Source organism: Astatotilapia calliptera, chromosome 9, assembly GCF_900246225.1.
Source record: "Astatotilapia calliptera chromosome 9, fAstCal1.2, whole genome shotgun sequence".
Taxonomy (NCBI): Eukaryota; Metazoa; Chordata; class Actinopteri; order Cichliformes; family Cichlidae; genus Astatotilapia; species Astatotilapia calliptera.
Window position 1 is genome coordinate 10,164,682 of NC_039310.1, and position 20,500 is coordinate 10,185,181.

At 40.7% G+C, this 20,500-nt stretch overlaps 1 protein-coding gene across 7 annotated transcripts in view; it reads right to left on the bottom strand.

Annotated features, from left to right (window-relative positions):
- The window catches only part of ntng1a (netrin g1a), a 120,115-nt gene that overhangs the window by 33,111 nt on the left and 66,504 nt on the right, over positions 1 to 20,500 (bottom strand). For all 7 annotated transcript variants that reach the window (XM_026179210.1, XM_026179211.1, XM_026179213.1 and 4 more), the window contains exon 4: positions 2,114 to 2,286. In XM_026179210.1, the coding sequence (XP_026034995.1) occupies positions 2,114 to 2,286 (173 nt within the window). The remainder of the gene's footprint in view (positions 1 to 2,113; positions 2,287 to 20,500) is intronic.

Consider the following 20,500-nt stretch of genomic DNA (forward strand, 5'->3'; position numbering starts at 1 on the left):
AAGAGTGCTGTAATTACATGAAATTTCAATGTATTTTATTGGAAATTACATTGTAATTAATTTACGCGTGGATAGTTAAAGGTAGGCACACTAGAATAAGGAGATAATAAGAAATAATTGCACTGTTAATATTTTATTAGTAATTTTAGGTAGTGCATGAGTAGTTTTAAGTACTGGAACTTCAAGTTTTTTGGGGGGGTTGTTTTTTTGTTTTGTTTTGTTTTTGTTTTTGTTTTTTACAAAAAAGGAGACACAAATTACTCTATAAGTAATTTTAAGTGCTGCATAATTTGTTTGGAGTGACTTAACTTTGCTTAAACTTCCAGGTATTTTACAGGAAAGCAGACAATACTTCCCTCAACACTGCTTTTCAAAGTTATGCTTGGACAGTGATGATAAAAGACAACAAAGTTGACTCCATCATTTAAAGATCACACAGTCCTGCAAAGTCTGTTTGTTGTTGCTTTCTTTTTCTTGTAAGTTAGTAAGGGAAAACGGCCCTTATCACATTTATGTGGTAAAATACAAGTTAAATAATAGAGCACCATCATGCATAATGAATATTATATAAAGATGTATACATATTCAAAAAACATACTTGTTAAGTGTTGAGTGTGCTTGCAATATAAGCTGGAGAAATACTGTTTGTTTCTCTGCAAAATTACCAAGAAACTACACAGTACTTCAATTTACTTAAGCAGTAGTTAAACAGTATTATTTGTGTCTCCTGTGAAGCTGGCAGAATTATTGGAACAAGTCTGCCAGAGATCAGTAATATCTTCCCCACTCGCTGTCTGAGGAGGGTGCACAGTATCCTGCGGGACCAACATCACCCTGCGCGCCACCTTTTCCATCTGCTGCCCTCAGGGAGAAGGTACAGGTCTATACAGGCCAGAACATCCAGACTGGCCAACAGCCTGTATCCACAGGCTGTGAGGCTCCTGAACTCTCTGCCCCCCTCTCACGGACAATAACCATATCCAACTTCTTAATAGCAATGAACTGGTCTGCATTGGTGCATCATATCTTTATTCTCTTCCCCCTCCTGCCCCCCCCCCCCCCTTTCTTAAATAGATAACTATCATATCTGATATCATATCTCACAGTACAATAATATTGAATGGGTTGCATTGTTGTATTTTGTCATGTTTCTCAGGTCTTTGTCTGAATTTCTACGAACATTATTGCTAAGGATTGTCTTATTGCATTGGAGTCACACTGGGTTAAATATGTACACTTGGGTTTTAAGGGGTATTTATTATTTTCTTCTTTTTTTTGGGTTGTATGGAAGCCCCAAACGCAATTTCATTGTTCTTGACAATGACAATAAATAAATAAATACTTAAATACTTAAATACTCCTTTCCTGTAAAATACCTAAAGTTACACACTACTTATATTTACCTACAGTATAATTATTTCTTTGTTTCCTGTAAAAACCTGACTTATTATTCCCTTGTTCTAATGTACCTAGCTTTAAATATCTGTAGGCAACTAAAATTACATTGTAATTTCAAGTGTTAATTACAGGGGACTTACACTAGTTTGCTAAAGTGCTACCCACGTTTCTCTAAAAAAAGGGAGAAAAATGATTCTTTTTTTGCACAGGCTGCATCAGCGTATAACGAGCTTCCAGAGGACGTAGTGCAGGTTCTTTCACTTCACTCTAATTAGAGTGGTCGAGAAAAGGACATTTTCTAGAATACAGAGCTGTAGAAGAGAGAACAACATCCTATTTACACTGTGGTCTTTTAACTAGACTGCACTCTGGTCTGGAAACATTTGCTTCAACATAACATCACTAATCATACACACATCTTTTTTGCATGCTGTTAATTGCTTCACTTTGCTTTGAAACGCCACAGCTCAGCATCTCTGAATGCAACAACCGTCTGAACTCTCTAAAAGGACACACAGGATACTGATAATTAGGACTGGACTTTTATCACTTGTCGCTGTAGATGCATTTTTTTTAAAAACAAATTCAACAAATTTTCCATTATTTTGTTGAGATCTATAAGACCTCCTGAAAGTCCTACACTGCCATGTCATCCATCTTTTTAATTAGCCAACACGTCAGAGGTGTGCTTGTGTTCGAGTGTGCGTGTACTCACAGATATTTGCGGTGCCCTTGGGTATGGGCAGGTATGAGCCAGCACTCCACGCTCGCCCCTGGTAGTTCCTCTTACAGCGGCCGCAGTCGGGCCCAGTGGTGTTGTGTTCACACTCACAGCTCAACTTCTCTTTGTCATATACGCAGCTGTTGGCGTGAAGATTGCACTTGCACCTGTCAAAGCAGAGGAGGGGCAGGGTTGAAAGAGGACAGGCACGTCAACATGAGTGAATTTTCCGGTGCTGAATAGAGAACAGACGGCTTTTATTTTGTTGGACAATGCTGCTGAAGGGCAGCGTGTCCTTGAATAGCAGTGGCACTGGAACACAGGCAGAGCTGCTAAAACAGTCGCCTTCTCAACTTCAAGAACTGCTAGTTCAAAGAAGGCAGGCGACTGCACGAATGAATCCGGCATCATTATTTCCTCCGCTTTTTTTCTCCCCCTCTCCACTCGGGAAGGTAGCTCGGTTTTAATTGTCCCACTGGAGGATGCGTAATTGTTGTAAGGTCACAGCTGATGGACACGAGAAGATCGAGAGGGAGAGGGGGACAAAGAGGTGCAGGGAGGGCCGAGGAAAACAAGCTAAGTTAAACTGCGAAACAAGCACTTGGAGATTGAAGACGTCGAAAGGCTCACAGCTCCGAAAGATGACGAATACCGAGGAGTTAGCCAGAGGGCGGCGTGGAGCAACAGTATGACTACCTTCTCCATGACAAATTAATATGAGATGAGATCTCAGAAGCACATTTTCAGTTTGGAAAGAGGGACTCCCTCAAGGTGCACTAAATCCTCACTCACATCCTGCTCACTAGAACATCCATTTAACAATAAACTCAGCAGATTCATTTTCTGCTGTGGCTAGATGAGTATTGGGGGGGGGGGGGGGGGGGGGTGTATCTGTTAATTTAATTTATGAGCTTCAGTCAAGCACTTTGAATTTTTAGACCTTTGCTGCAGACAACAACATGACTGAATGTTTCCACATTTCTCAGAGATGAGCTGTGAAAATTTGGTGACAATGCATTCTAACATAGTCTGATTTAAACATGAAGTAGGAGTAGGAGAATATTCCCTGCCCACAAGTAGATTACAGGATTAAAAAAAATCTTTTATACTCAATGGCTGTCTACATTTCTACTTTCAGGTTCCGCCAGTGTTATGTCGGTTGTTTTGTTATTTTGTCCATTTTCTTTATAGAATCACTACTTTTATTTTGACAGCTAATGCTGAAAAAGGTGGCGCGACACACTCCCCAAAATCATCACCGTCAAGCATAACCGTGTTGTTTTTAAAGAGTACCTGCCATGATCCCGAGCCACTGCCTGCACTGGCTGAAACAGGCATGACTCACCATAGATTAATGGTGTTGTATTTGTTTAGTTTGAGAGAGGAGGAAAAATGCTGAGAGTCAGGTAAAATGCCACTGTTCAAGCCTGTCTCAATCATTTTAAAGTGCAGTTTCATTCAGCATACTGGGAGTGCCTTACAAATGTCTTTTCTTTCTTCTTAAATCAAAGGAAATGTACACAAAAAGAAAGAAAATTTGTGTTTGGTCGATTATTCCTTTGTTGTAAGAACGCTTCTTGGTAATCAATCTTTTACTGTTGGAAAGCCTATTTATTGCTGTGAATGACCACAGCAGACCCGGTGACATCAACATGCTTTGCAGCATTCTTTATTAGCACACACGGTTGCTGTTCACAATGCACACAGTGCTGCAGCTCTCCCGCTGCTCAACATTACCACAACAACCCCAACCACAGGAGACAGTACAATATTTAAGTCGACGGGGCGTGATTGCAGATGCCGTACAGGTGCGTCCGCCTTCCCTGCACGGTACCGCAGGCCCTGCCCGACACAATTGCACTTTACATGTTATCACATTTGTAAGGAAAATGCATTTGTGGGTTGAGCAACAGAGTTGAGTCGATGAGTTGTACCCATGAAAAACTTGCAAAATCTTCTCTGTCAATGCCAAACAACTTATTCTGATGTAGATGCTTGTTTGGTGTCATTTATTGGATGTCTGGATGATTGAAAGCTGATGAAACAGAGTGGCAGTTTAACAGCTTACTCATTTAATAAAGAGGGGCCTCAGTAACATGTGGAAGAACCACTAAATGCCCACAACAGCCTGGCGCCTCCTCTGCATGCTGGTCACACATTGCTGTGCGGTGGCCAGTGTTGGGAAGGTTACTTTTAAAATGTATTCCATTACAGATTACAGAATATATGCCCCAAAATGTATTCTGTAACGTATTCCGTTACGTTACTCAATGACAGTAACGTATTCTGAATACTTTGGATTACTTAATATATTATCATGCTTTTTACAACAACGTGAATGTACTATTGCTGTGATTTATTAGTATTACTGAAGGTCCGCGACTCCGAACTGTAGTAAAGGGACCTCTGACTAATACGGCGGGGTCCCTGTCGGCTCGTAGTCGAAAAATAGCTTTACTTTGTTGTGTGGGTCAACTTTTCTTGCGAGAGACAGAGAGAGGCGTTGAAAGGCTGCTCCAACGGAACTTATTGTTTTCGGAGGAAAACACGAACACGGTGTACAGTCGAGTTTTAATAGCTTACTTACAACTGGGCTCGTCAGGCTCTCTTCTTGGCTGCAGTGGTTATTATTATATTTACATGCTTCCAGCTCCCGTTTTTCCTCGATGACAACTCGTACCTTTCCACTCCACTCCACCTTTTTAAATGGTAACTGTAACGGAATACAGTTATTCATATTTTGTATTTTAAATACATAACGGCGGTACATGTATTCTGTTACTCCCCAACACTGGCGGTGGCATTACATTCTTCAACCAGCATTTGTTGCAAGTGATGTGGTTGTGTTGGTCACACAATAAGCTGTTTGGCATTGGCAGAGAAGATCTAGCATGTTTTTTAATGGGTACCACTCATCGACTCAACTCTGCTGCTCAACATACTAAAACATTTTCCTTACAAATGTGGCAAAATTTAAGGGGAAATAAACTGGCCTTTTATCTGTTAGTGAGAAACGTCAGTACCAGCTGGCCTCTCTCACCCTGCCCATCCTGCTTTGCCACATCATGACTCATAAATAAACACAATAACTCCTAAAAGTTTTAAATCACACACTGTCTCTGACCCTGGAAATACACCAACCTGCTGTTCACACCCCTAAATGAAATGCTGCAGAGCTAATGAAGGTATTTAAGACAAACTGCCAAGAACCCCGCGTTTCACTTATAAATGTCACCAGCTGCAAATTATATCATTTACAGGTAATTACCATGAAGTCTGTAAATAATAAGCCAGCATTGTTATTTGGCTATTTTGTTTTTTTGGGGGTTTTTTGTGGCTAGCTCGCTTCACTTTTTAACACCATTCCAAGAACACGAGGAGCACACTGTGTGCTTTTGTAATTTAGCAACACTAGCGTAGTCACATTCATTTCAAATATTCCATGCATATCGTATCATTTTAAATCACACAAAAGTTCTGATGTGGGACATCTGTTGTTTTGAGCAAGTGGCACAGAAACTAAAAGGTGTGAAAAAGCTTTCTCGATAAGTAATGCTACGGCTTTTATTTCTCGTGATGTCAGGCATATTTTTAATAAGCCGCTGCTACCTTATGCTGGTTGTCTCATTTTCAGGTTACACTGTAGCAAAAGGCTGTGCATAATAATTAGGCTGACACCTACAACTTTAGTGTTTCTAAGACAACAAAAGCTTATTTCATGGATCTCCCTATACTTTTTTTTAAACTACAAATGTGAAAGCTCATCCAAAATGGATATGATTAACTGGAAGCATTCAGATCTGACATGCATTACAACCACGTGAAATGAGTCTATTTATTTCCGCCTGATAAATGGGTGCACAATACTATTAATGCTATTAACCCAGGAGTCACCCCTACTGGTGTGCCTAATATAAACCTTCTCGACTTTACTTTCAATCCAGAGGAGTGGTGGCTTCATTCTGACCTTTTCTGGAAAAACTAAGCTCCTCATCATGTCTCCAAAATCATGACCACACAATGATGGAGGTGAAAGGACTATCGAGTCAGGAAAAAGTAAATAAGATATCCAGCTAACTCACCACGAGCAGTGATACCAAACTCCTCAATGCATTTAGAGCCCCAGTGGGGAATAAGCTGCATGAGGAACAGTGGGGGTCTATTGCTTTGTGGACTGGGAAACAATGGCTTGGTGTTGGCACGCTTTTCTTAGTTTTTGTGATATTTTCCTGAATTTTTACTCATGCAATGCATCTGTCAGAAAGCTTTCTGTTGTCTCGGTTCTGTGTTACAGATTAAAAAAGCGTTAAAAAAGAAATAAGAGCAGAAACTCTGTCATTTCACAGTCACCATGTGAGGCCCGTCTAAGAGTCCACTTTGAGCTTTGAGCTTGACTGGGAAATTCTTTTGTTACACTGGCTTAAACGTATCACAGCGTTACCCGGTCGACACTGAGACGTAGCAAAATTGATTGAGAAAAAGTGCCTCGAGTTGAGTTGACGTGCACGCGCAGCTAAAAATCAAGACAAGATCAGAATCGGGTCCCACGGAGTGTCGCTCAGCGCAGCTGCTCCCCACTCTGTTATAAAAATCTGATTTTTACAGTGCGTGTATGTGGAGTGGATAGGCAATGTGGTGTGAAATGACTTCACACAGAGCCCTTTGCGGTTTAACCTTCAGCTTCTTTTAACATCTGCAACATTTTAATCAGCGTCCAGAAGTGATAGTGCCGTCGGCATAATGATGGAGGCCGCCAGTGAGGCCCGCAGGGCCTCATACCCGCCAGTGCTGTTGTGCTTCCAATCAACATCGGCTCCTGAATGCGAACACCAGGGGACTCTCCCTCACTGCTGCACTAGCAACAACATCTTCAGAGAAAGAGCCAAGTAAAATTGTATTTAACAGCAATTTAATAGCAAATCTCCTCCAGGGTTTCCCACGAGTTCGATGTTGTGTCTTCGTTTCCTGTTGGCCCCGCTTTACTTTGAAAGCTCTGTGGCATGTTTTCTCCTACCTTATCATTCTCCTCATTTCTCTCTCCTCCCTCCACCTATTAGTCTGTCATTTTTTTACTTAGCTCCAGTCTCCCCCAATAATAAATATTCATGGACCTAAGGCATCTTTGTTTTTGTGTGGTGCTCTCAAAGTGATATTGCTCAAGGCATTATTGAGTGTACCAGCCACCTGTGAGCTAAAGGTCCTGATATGTATTCACGAAATAACCCATGAGGCTGTGAGCTCAAATTGCTGGACTGGCAAAAAAGAAGAAGAAAAAAAAAACAGGATGGAAAAAAACTTTGAAGTTTTGATTCCATTTTGTCCAAGAGAAAGGAGCGAGCATATTCTATCTGAGCAGGGTTTAAAGTTTTCCTTGAAATGTTGGAAATAGAAGATACTGTTGGGCACAAATGTATTTTTTCCCCTTTATTCCGGTGCAGCAGAGCAGCCCGCTGAGACTTAACTTACCTGCAGCAGCTTGTCCATGACCTCTGCAGTAATGGGATTCTGATTGACACTGGGGGTGCCGACGACATATTGGAGCCTTTCCATTGATGACAGCAGCAACAACAAACATAAACAAGGCAACACAAAGCTGTTGTTTTCAGGAAAAACACCCTTATCCCTTCCATTGGTTCAGCCACTATCCGCGTAATTCCTTTTAGCCGAGTTCATTCCCAGCCATCGCTCCATTTTGCTCGTTGCGGCATCAAAGCCAAAAGTATCAGCCACTAATTAATAGTAATTATCCACAATCCAAGCAACAACATCCCTGATGCACAAAGCTGCTGATCCCAACAAATTGAGCAGACTAAACTCAACACGGCCCTTAAGTGGGTTAACTAAGTGAAGCAATTAAATTTCAATCAAACGACCAGGTGTTTTCATACTCAAGCCAACTGGGTCAAATGCTCGGTTAATAAATGCTTCTTTTAGCGCGTCTGCATTCAGTGTCTGCTGTACATGAGCGACAACACACCAGGGGTCGTAGGGGGGCAGTCGATAGGGTGAGGGGCAGCTGGATCAGAGAACAGTACAGCTTAATGATGTGTGATCAGAATGGAATTGAAAAACAGGAATGGCTGGGAGAAAAGGTCTTGGGGTGTGTGCTTAAGTGTGATTGGTAAATTGTACAATATATTTGTCCCGCATGATCTCATCCCACACACACACACACACACACACACACACACACACACACACACACACACACACACACACACACACACACACACACACACGTGCATCTATCGTAATATCCTGCATTGACATGTAAGCTTGCAGCTGCTGTCTGTAGTAAGTTAAAATGGATCAGCCTGCCTGCTAACGTGTTACCTGCTAATTGCCTCTTCTACCTCTTGCCCCCCTGTTCCCGGCCTGCGGTGCATTGTGGGAAGTGGAAGAAGTGAGATTTCAGCAACAGCTCTCCTGGGATGGACCTCAGCCCCCAACCTCCCCCCTAATTATATCCGCCTTCCCCATCGCTCCCTCTCTTCTCACTAGAAAGCAGACGGTTAGAGAAAAGTGCAGGCTGTGAGAAAAATCACGGCAGATTCACCGAACTCCTCGCCTCTTTCGGGTTTAACTTGCACGAGAGAATACATTTACACAGCCGATGAACGAGCAGACCTTACAGATCTGTTAAGTGAATACGTTCGCAGTTTAACCTTACAGGAGCGATGCTGAACATAAAATGCCTTCACACGTCGATTTGAATTCCTCAACACAATACCCAGCTTTAAACAACCCGAGTGCTTGTGACCTCCACCTTTCGATTTGGTGGAAATCTTTTTATTCTTATTTTCTAACATATTAAACATTTATTTCTGTTACCTTCTAGTCTGCTTTTAATTTATTCGCACAGCTGGCAGCAGGAGAGAGCAGGAGACAAAATATCAGTTTCAGAAAATGATGTGAGGCCAGAACGGTCAGTGCAAGCTACAGTCATAACAGCGAGTTGCACTGGCTGGCTGCGCGCCTTACGATAATAAATACTGGACAAGTGATACGCTTAAGGAGGCAATTAAGTCTTGAAGTGGCACACACAGTGGGGAGCCTGTGAACTTAAAATTTGCAGGACTTTTAATTATTTCAGTGCTTGTTTTGGTGAGTGGATGAGCAACTCTTGCTTTCTGTTGCGTAATACTCTCAACATTATTCACTCTAAATATGAAAAAAACAACAAGATCTTGCCAGACTAACATAACCTTGACAATAAATACTTCTTTAAACCACTCAATCTATTACAATCCATATGACGCCTAGAAAACTTTACAGTATATTTTACAATTGCTGTGCAAACGTGGTTCTCCTTTTGTCTCATCCACTGAAAATGCAGAAAAGTGTAAATGCGGAGCCTGCCTACATCAATCAGCCCGAGTCATCCATCTATCGAATCCTCAGCATTACTAATGTATGGGGTTGGACATGCTATCCAAGCAGGAGTCAATCAAGAGGTCTTTACTGCCTGTGACACGCCAGGCCAGTTCAATAGAATCGACATGCTGGGCCTCAGTGATACTGCGCTCAGCTAAAGACTACTGGCTGTGGACCCAGCGACAGCAAACGCACCGCAGAGGCATGAGAAAGCTCCATCATAGGGAAGACACACAGTTTGAGGTGAGGCCAGGTGGAGAAGCGACATTAGCTGATCCTATCATTTCATTGGAGACATTGAAGCCCTGGACAGAAGTAACTCCCTAAAGACGCTGCAGCATTGATCAGTTTGGGTCCGCAGACTGCGAGGGGTGACTGCTTTTGTTTGTGTGTGTGTGTGTGTCAGAGAGAGAGAAAGAGAGAGACAGAGAGGAAGCAAGCATTTGTAACGATGATTTGTAGTGATATAGAGTCAATCTGCAACCATACAACTAAAAAAAAAAGCATCAAAAAATAATAAAACACCCCACTTTTCCTTGTTTAGTCTTATCTCACTGCTTTCTTCTAACATCACTATCCATTAAACTTTGGCAACACTCTTCTTTGTTATTTAATCCCGGTGTCTGGAGCAGACACTTCACACGGCTACACCCACTAGGGGCCATAATCTGAAACCAGGGTAAGACCCAAAGAGCAGGTGTAATTACAGAAAATGTTGACAGTTTTCCAGAGGGGTTAAGTCTTAGTACACTTTGCTCCTTATCCGGGGTGAGGGTCATTAGTAGCTCAGGTGGTTACTATGTTCGCTTCTTAAAAAAGAAAATCCCCTGAAAGACCTGTAGCGCAATCATCTACAGTGAGCGAAATGAGGGATCGCAGGGCTTCCCGAATGAGCCGGAAGTATAAGAACAAAGTGGGTGTGAGGAGGAGATAATTTGAGCCATACATCAAAATATAACTATCTGACTGACTCTGCTTTGTGATTGCAAATCTACACACAAGGACACTGTATTAGAAGGTATTTCTAGATAAAACTAAAAAAGAAATGAAAGTAGAAAGGGACATTTTTACAAACAACAGCTGAACAGCACAAGCAAAATGCTATTAGGATCACTTTATGGGAGCTGTCCGTTCAGCACCACAGACACACAACCAATGACAACATGAGCTGAAATCTGTAATCGCTCTTTGGTCAGTGGAAATCATGCCAAAGTCGGACTCGAAAAAAATACTCAGAATATTCACAAAAATCTTGCACAATATTATTGTTATAACTATTAGTATTTATTTATTTATTTAGGATTTTTTTTTCTGATAATAATTAATTTACATGGAAAAAATGTGCAGAAATGTATAAAATTAGATCCAAAAGTAAAAAAACAACAACACCTTTTTTTTTGTCATTTTGCCTCTGTACATTGCACTTGGAATTGTGAGCTGTTTCTCTCCTTCTCCATACTTTATTCTTTCCATCATTCCCATCAACCAGGTTCATCTAGGTTTCATATGTCCAAAGAATCTTTCTCAGAGCTGTGGAGGCTCTTTTAGGTGTCGAACCTTGAGTGTAACCACTGGTCTCCACCTTGTTGTAAACCATCTGTACAGTATTTACATTCATGAAGAAATCGCTTGATACACCTACCACATGAAGGACGTTGATTGCATTGGTGTGGTCTGACCTTCTTTTTTATTTGGGAGGCATGGTGTGGCTAGTACACCTTCCCACTGTGTGCTGTCCACACTTCCATGTGTGTGCGTGCAGAGTTGGAAGTGGGGAAAGCAGCCACAAACCCCAGCACGGAACAGATTCGGCACCAGTGACAATAGATAGGGCATCTATTAAGCCAGACATGATTGAAAAAGCTAGAATGGAAGTGGGTTGCAAAGTGGCTTGTAGATGTGTTGACACTGTGGGCAGTCTAATGTAGCTTAAACAGCTATTGGTTTGCCAATGGTGTACTTGCTGGTGTGGGCTGGCACTGATATAAGAGACCTGCTGGGACTTGGACTACTTGAACTATCTATTAACTACAGTAGCAATCTTGGTTTTCTTTAATTCTGTTATATTTGAAATCTATAAATGGTTTTCACATTCAGATATCCAATCAACCAGTTCTTAAACACACACAATAAATACAGTATATGTTTATAACTTTAAACAGCATATTGCAAAGTGTTAATTATTATTCATTTCCAAATTATCTCAACTGCTCTAAAAGCGAAATCATTTACCAGAGATAAAAGAATATTTATGCTGCCATGGTGGTAATCAGCTGAGAAATAAAATATAAAATATGCTTTGTCTCTAACCCCCATCACCTAACATCACAGTCACCTTCAATCACAGCTGTTAGCCCAAACCATCACTCAGTCATTACCTTGCAAAAAGTTACAGTACCTTCCTAAAGAACTGAAATCTGGAACTTTCCATATGACACTTTTTCTTTGTTTGAATGCATTCTCCTCCTCCTTTGTTAGTTGCAGCTCTATTGTGCATTCCCATTCTGCTTGAAGGCTAAAGCACCATCAGATGGCAATACATAATGAGCACCTACATTCACTGGCCTCCGCAAAAGATAACTCGCTCAGAATGGCTTTTCATGTTTCAATGATCCCATTATCAGGCAGTTTTTATTCATCACTCCCTGTCGTCTTCAGATCAGAATCAAATATCTTGCTCGGGGAGGTTTTGGATCTTACCACAGAAATGCACATGCCGCTGTTGCTGTGTGTATTTATTTGCGATCGAGGTGATTTTGACAAACAGAAACAGTATGACGACGCTGTCAACAGTTCTCCCTCTGTTAGAAATGCTGTATCTGCTCCAGCTTGTGAGGGGGAAATACAGCCATATGGTGTTTTCTTCACTGACGAGGCTCTCTTCTCATGTCGCCTATGCCGATATGGCTAGCTCGGTGGGAGGTCTGACTGATAAAATGAAGCAAAACTCTTTTTGCTATTTCAGATTATGTACCACTGTAGAACTAATCATCACATTCTTTCAATGAGGTCATAATGAGCGTCTCAGTCGCCTTTAAGTTCTTAGTTTATTAGCATGTTTGTTGCAAAGTCTCACATTTGCTATTTTCAAGTCAGAAAGTCATTATAACAATAACTCTGAGAGACTATTTGGGACTGTCATGTAGCTGTAAGTAGGCGCTGTCTTACAATGATGTGTGGATACTGTTTAAAAGTGCTGCTTTGTGAGCCAACCCTACCAGACAAAACAGTATCTTAGTCCATCCACTTACACCCTGAAAAAAATGTTTTTTGAAATACTTTATTTTTTTAATGTCTTCTGGAAGGATTTTAAAATTCAATACATGCTGCCACTGCATGCATGCGGCATCCCTGCTGCTTGGCCAATCACGCACTAAACATTACTGTTGAGCAGCAACTCAGGTAACGCATCGAGTCGACATGAATGTATTTCCTAGAGATATGGGGATAAACTGAGATGGGGACGGGGATAAATGGAAACAGGGTGAATTTAATTCAGTGCCAATGAAATTAATTTTTGCAGAGTCGCTTGCAGATAGTGGGAGGAATGGCATAAAAAATAACCTCTAACACATTCACGTTAAAGCAACACAGTGAGTGTTACGAAGCACAAACGGTCAAGGGCTGTGGTTTTAAGTTTTAGACTTGATGGCCCAGCACAGGCCTTTATAACACATAAAATCTGGTCACATCAAATCTAAATTAATTTTTTAAACCATCTAACACAACTACATTTTCTGCACATGCCTGCATGATGATTTACAGTTAAACACAGAAGTGTATTTAAACTTGCCCTTTATTTTTTTCCGAATGTTTTTCCTGATGCAAGTGTCAATAACTGCCCTGTCAATAGCTTCAAAGCGGTTACTGAATCATCAGTGTGGTGGAGGTGGCTGCGAGTGAACGAGAGGTCAATGAGCAGATTAGTCATGAAACCCCGACAGGAGGGCCGATTATGAGGACGACTGCAGCCGAAGAAGAAGGGGAGGAGACATGGTGAAAAAGGCTCTCTCCATTAATGAAATGGGTCACCGCATGAATGTTGAATGCGCTCGGTGGACGGTGTGGAAGAGAAAAATGTCTCTGATATGCCTGGTTTCTGCACTAAGATCCCTTTTCTAGGAAAAAAAACCTGGCTTGAGGATAAGATGGTTTTATGAGAAATCAGATTGAAAAATGTCTGACTGCACACTCAATGACAGTGTCGAGATTTTAATGTAACGCCCGTAAACCCTTTGAGTTTATCATCTGTATGGGAGTATTTATATTTATTCATCAGGCTGGAATTAAAAAATGACTGCATTATCTCTCTTGATATGTGTGCGTGTGTGTATGTGTGCGAATTAGGTAAAATTCCCATTGAACTAGATTTGGATTTACGCAGAACAATAACGGAGAGCTATTGCCTGGCACATTTGCTCACACACAAATGCACACGCATATGTATGAAAGACACACCTGGTCTTAATAGTAGAAATCCTGCAAGTGCTGCAATATAAAGAGTACACTATTTGTAAAGACATATATTTTTCAGTCAAAAAAAATCAGTTTTATATATACGCACGGAAATTAACACACGATCCATTTTGTATGACGTGTTAATGTCATCTTTCAAAGTAAAAAAATGAATGTGGCTGCATCCCTGAGAACGAGAAAAGGATTTGTCGAGGCGAGGTGCCTCCTGTCCTCTGTTCTGCTGATATAATCTTTCATGTCACTTGTCGCTTTGCTCCTCATATCTGTGGACTTGGTTGATTTCTCTGGCCTGTGATAAAAAGAACGGATTGGCTCGTGCACCTTCTGTGGGTTCAGTGTCAGTGAAACGGTGGCTTAGCTCTTGATTTTTTTGTGCAAGAAGCTTTGAGTGTACTTCATCCTGTAGTTGGACAGAACTGTGCTCTGCTATTAAATCCGTTGTTTCTACAATTTGTTTTGGTATGCATATAGTAAATATGAGCATCAGCTGTTTTTAGTAAGAAAGAGAATATGTTGATATACACTCACGGGACAATTCATTAAGTGCACCATGCTAAAAGGGGATGGACCCCCTTTTGCTTCATGGCAAACAGATTGAACAAAGTCCTGGAAACAATGAGAGATTTTGGTCCATACTGACTGAAATGAGCACAGAGGTTGCACTGATCATGTCTACATGACTAAATGAACTGACTTGCTGCCATGTGATTGGCTGGTAAGAAATTCATATTAATGAGTGGTCGGACACGTGTACCTAATGAAGTGGTCATTGTGCATATGTTCTAATTCTGACCACTGTGGAAGCTAAATAAGCTAAAAGCTGACTTGACTAAAATGAAATATAATTATCATAAGAAACTGTTTTGCAAAAGTAATGCACTCCCCATGACTGTTCAGAGGTTTGAATGATGTCCTTTGTAGTTTGTTTAAAACCTGAATTACATTTTATGCTTGTGTATTTTATGTATGTCACTACCAGCTGACCCGGGAAAGATTTTTTCATTATAGCAATCCGCTTCAAACATCAGCAATAATTTGAAAGCACTATCTCAAAAGCAAAGATTGCACTTTCACCTGACTGACTCTCCTCACACAAACTACACCTACAGAGATTTCTATAGGCTGCCCTCTTTTTAAATTCTGCTTAAGCTGCAACAACTTCAGATGGGGAACAACAGAAGGCAAACACTTTGCTGTTTGTGTTATTAAAAAAATAAAATAAAAAAGGGGTCTTATGAAAGTCCAGTACAATAGGTTTAAGCTGGATTGTCTTTGGAAAGGGGCTATTCAGCAAACAGAGACTAAGCAGTCAAAATCCATCCTTCTTTCATCCAGTTATTTGTATGTGCAAGTGGTAGGCACTGAAGGGAGAAGACAGAGGAGGTTTGAAAGGGAGTGAAAAGAAGCTGTACTTGGTAAAAGACACTTTACACGTGGAAATGTTGTGGTCCCACCTGTGCTCCTGATGTCCCAGTGTTTCTGCGGTTTTACCTTTCACTGTGTTTCTTCTCGGTCGCCCGTTTGTCCGCTCTCTCACGGCCCCCCATTTCTCTCCTGCTCCCGACTCACCTGCACACCTGTGACTCATCTACCAGTCAGGCTCCTGCAGTACATATATCACAACTCCACACTCTATTTTCCACCCCATTGTTCAATCGTCCACGTGTTCCTAATGGCCAAACTGTGACTTTTGTTCAGTCTCGCCTCAGATTGTTTAAGCTATGCTGTGCTTACATGTGCTGTATGCCCAGTCTCCCAGTGTTCCCCGTGTCCTGTCTCAACCTGTGAGCTCTAGGCTTCCCCATACCACCCTCCTTTCATTCACAAACAAAACTGTATTAAAGTGTTTTCAAATTTTGCCCGAATGCTGCTTTTAACCCCAAAAGTGTACATACACACAATAGATACAGTTTTTCCTTTTTTCACTTTTCAAGGTCTTTGTAACTGATGTGATTTTTCTGGACTAAGGGATCCAGCAAAAAAAAAAAAAAAATATATATATATATAGAAAGAAAACCAGTAACTGCTTCAGTAAGGTGATGTGGTGGTATTCAGGGTGGGGCATCTTACTAGCATGGTTTAAAGGAATGACAGCTGTAAATCATTAGAAAGATCACCTTTTTGGAGGACGACAAAGCCCCTGTCCTCAGGGCACTGAATGGTTTGATGAGTATGAAAATTATATGGATATGGCCTTCATACTCACCATCGGTCCCTGGGTGGACAGCTCAAACACTTGGTGCCTGCATAATGTAAAACCTTACTGCTCGGTGTGTTTATCAGAGTGTGTGGAGCCTGTGCCAGTGTTGATCCTTTTTTAAATCTAGTGTTTCATTGGAGGACTGTATTCGTGATTTGATCTCTTTGTTACTCAAATAGTAAATCTGGTGATCTGTGTTGTTGTTGAGTTTTTCCTCCCTGTGTGCTTTGACATTGGTCTGCAGTCTAATCCTCAGTCTGTCCTCTCCTGAGGGGTGTAGCATGAGCTTTAGTGAGAGATACTGAGTCTAAGAGTGTGCAGTGTTATAAAGGTGCCCCCTCATTTTTAATTTGTAATTTTTAAGTTGGATGGAAGAGTCATCTTTTCACTTCGCTGTCATCTTTATTTACAGCCCACTTCAAGTTCACCATTTAGGAAATTTGTATGAACCAAATCTATATAAACATATCTAGGTTTATCTAGGTAACTTATTAAGCTGTACATCAGCTCTAAAATTACAACAGCATAAAATGCATGTAGTGCATTGTCACTGGAATTTGCACTCAGCTGATTGTGTAAGAAATGTAAAAATGTCATCTTGCTTATTTCTAATCTGCTTTAAATACTTTTTTTTCACACTGCTGGTATTGCAGCTACATGGACACAGATTAGAAAATTGATCAGCTACATTTCTCTGCTATTTATCACTGAGAATACCTCGTCAATCAATAAAATTAATTCCACTTTGATCTCGTGACAACCTAAAGCGATTCCCGCGCCTCCTTCGTTACTCTGTGGGGCAGTGTCAGAGCTGAACATTGTGTCTAACCTTTAACATATCAGGACAAGGATACAGGGCTGTGTGCACCTGTCATGTTAGAAATGCACTGAAATAAATCTGTGAATATGAGTTAGGGTATTTATTTTTCTCCTTTTGAAGGCAGACTCTCAAGATTCGGTGGTCAGTTGAATCATTTTGTGCTGAAAGAAAAGACTCAAAAGATGTCAAATCCCCCCTTTTGCGTAAGTGTGCAGTGATCCTGCAGCAGAAAGCCCGAGTTCACAGGAAGTTAATAACCACTGTTTTGATACCTGTTATCTCAGAATTGGGGGTTTCGGTGGTTTTAGGTTACATCCTAAACGTCTTAAATAGGTGAATATGAATGGAATGAGCATGTAATGCTAAAGGTTTTATTCATGGGAAAAATGACTGCTTTGGTAGAGACAAGGTGTTTCATTAAATGCTGCGCTATAGTTCAGATAACATGACATTACTCTCATTAGAAAAATGTATTTTTTAATAATTACATTTACCTTGTAACTGTTATATTGTTACACTTGTTACATTGTAACTGACGTCTTTATTGTAAAGGCAGCAGCTTCCTTTGTCGCCTCCAGAGTTCTGTGACTTGCAGTAATCATCCATCCTTGCTCTCACTAACAGTAACTACAGGTGTCAACAAATCAACCAGGAATGAATTCCTTAAAAAAAACTGAAAATAAGTTAAAATAAAAAAGAATAAAAATGAAAAATGTACCAAGTGCCTTTTATAGCAGTTAATTAAGGCAGCCTTGATTGACGGGGTACATTACTGCTCACAACACTTTGGTCTCACCATCCAAGAATAATCTCCATTTTTGTCCACTGTCACAGAGAACACAGATGTGGTGACACTTTGCCACTAGCTGTATACAGATGACTTCACACAGCTGTGGCCTCTAAATACGATGCACTATGCTCTGCTGTTGCTGCCGCGATATGTTTTCTTCCTGTGGCCTGTGCACTGCCGAATCCTTCAAACTTGCTCTTTCCCTTCTCTGTTTTACCTTCACGGTTCATATGTGTAGTGTTTGGGCAAGTTTTTGCATTTGGGAATATCAGATTAATTGGATGGGAGGTAACTTTCTATATTAATAGTGCTCACAGGGGAACACACCAACGACAGCTGGCTTCAGACTGGTACATGTTAGGTACTGGACCGTCAATACTAAATGCTCCACTCAAGTAGTATTGCTTTCATTACTGACGTTAACAAGAGGTTTAAAAATGGAGATGTCACAGCATGAGCTGCAAGAGAAGAAGACGAGGAATCTGTTGAGTTTTTAAATACTTTACAGGGACAGGTGGCGCTAATAAATCATACCAGGATTTAGTTTGTGCAGGCGTATGTGAGTGTTTGCCTGCTTGCCTCCACCTCTCTGCAGCTGCAGGTTGGTACCAAAGACTCAGATGCTCTTGTCCAAACAACCTTACATCTAGTATGCACAATTTTCAAAGCTCTTACAGCCTTCTGAAGCAGATTCTTCCAGCACAGTAAAGTTTCTGCTCCAACTGATAAAAATTTCTTTTGAGCTCCTCAACCTGGCAATCTCAAGCTGGGAGGGTGTCAGCTAGAGATGAACTAAAGGAGGAGGATCAAAGACACGGAGGTAAAGAAATGGCTAAGACATGAAGTCTGGAGCAACAGGTGATTTGGTGTTGATGGACGGAGGAAGCGAGAGACATAAAGAGGCAACGGCGGCTGTGTGGTAGCTAGCTGAGGGAACACAGATGCGAGATAATAATGTGAGCGAAAGAGGCTTTCTGAGATAAATGAAGGCCCATCAAAAGCATAGCATTTCCTCATGGCTGTCAACCAAGATGTCAATATCTATTTTCCTTTAAGCTATGAAGTGGATCTCAGTCCTCACACCAGAAGTAAACTCGTTGTACTGTAGAGCCATTTAAAGCAGGCTAAAGCTGGGCCAAATAGAAAAAACAAAAACGTCTCCAGAGTGGTGACTATGAACTATCGAGAAGAGGTATGAGTTCATCTGAAAACTTGGGGTCAGTAGGTCAATATTTTACTAGTTACTTTTCAGATTATTTCGACCCCTTAACTCTGTTAAAATAAACCATCTCATAAGTCATTACTTTTTTGTGCTGTCTCCTCCCTTCACCCTCAGCCAGTTGCATCTGGTTTTGTCAGAGGTTTCTTCCTGGTAAAAGGGAGTTTTTTCCTTCCCACTGTCACCAAGTGCTTGCTTAAAGGTCATCTGATTGTTGGGGTTTTCTCCATATTATTGTACCGTCTCTAACTTACATATAAAGCACCTTGAGGTGACTGTTGTTGTGATATGTTGTTTGATAAATCAAACCTAATTTAACTGAATTCTATTGAACTTTTCCTATAATGTGTTTATTCATCATATAAGGAATTCGCCAGTGTGTGGGATAAAAAAATCTGTGGCATGCTTGGTTTCCTAGCAACATGTATCTGTTATACACATTTTTATTATGTAGTGTGCCACAGCTAGGGAGGTGCGATTGGTAGATGAATATATAGGAGACTGCAGTTAGATAAAAAAATGAATAATTACTGCAGGGCTGAGTGGGTCATGGATGGATGTTGTGGGTCAGGGTGGGTCAGTGTGTGATGGAAGGTGTGGAGAACTGGCGTGTTGCTGGCTGTGTTGTTGGCACAGGAAGTGTAGCTGAACTGAACACAGAGTCCAGAGTGTGGTGAACAAATAAAGAGTGAAATCTGGAGCAGAGTAGCCAGATTTTACAGTATTTCAGGCGTGAGGAGCAGAGGAGGTGGAGGGCTGGAGACTGAGGCAGGGCAGTGTGGACGGTGGATGAGAGAGACTGCAGGTCTTCTACAATAATTAAATTATTACAATGCGTTGTGCTCTCTTGTATCGTTCTACCCATTGTTTATTAGTGTATTTTAAAATATATTTTACCTTTACAATGAACAATGAAAATATCTAAGTTATTTGTAGGACTAATAAAACCACTAATGCCTCATCTTTAATGCTTACTTTGTTAAATCTTTCTTTCAAAATGCCCCCAACTATTAAAGATTTTTTTTTTCTGATAAAAAAATATTTTTCTCTCATGCCTTGATGAAGGTCAATAGGACATGTTTGTTGTTAACATGGTTGCAATAAATTGATGAACCTGAGATGTGTCAATTTTTTCTGAATGTGTTTTTTGTGTGCTATTTATTTACTTTTGTGTATTTAACAATAAAAATGAGACTTCTTCCAAAAACTCTTCTTCTTTGTTTCCTTTATTCTGCTTCTTTTTTATTTCAGATTAAATCGAAACACCTCAAATGTATCTTGTGAGTACAACACTGTATATGAAACAGTTAAACTGAGCCGCATCCCAAGCTGCTGCAAGAGTCTGCATTAATATGCTGCAGATTAGTTGAAAATAAAAATAATCAATAGCTTGGAATGAATGAGATGGGCCTATATGTGGAAATAATTTAAATTTAGACACCACAGTATCTTGTAAATCTAACTGAATTGGGTCTATGATTACACTATTTTCTCAGCTCTGG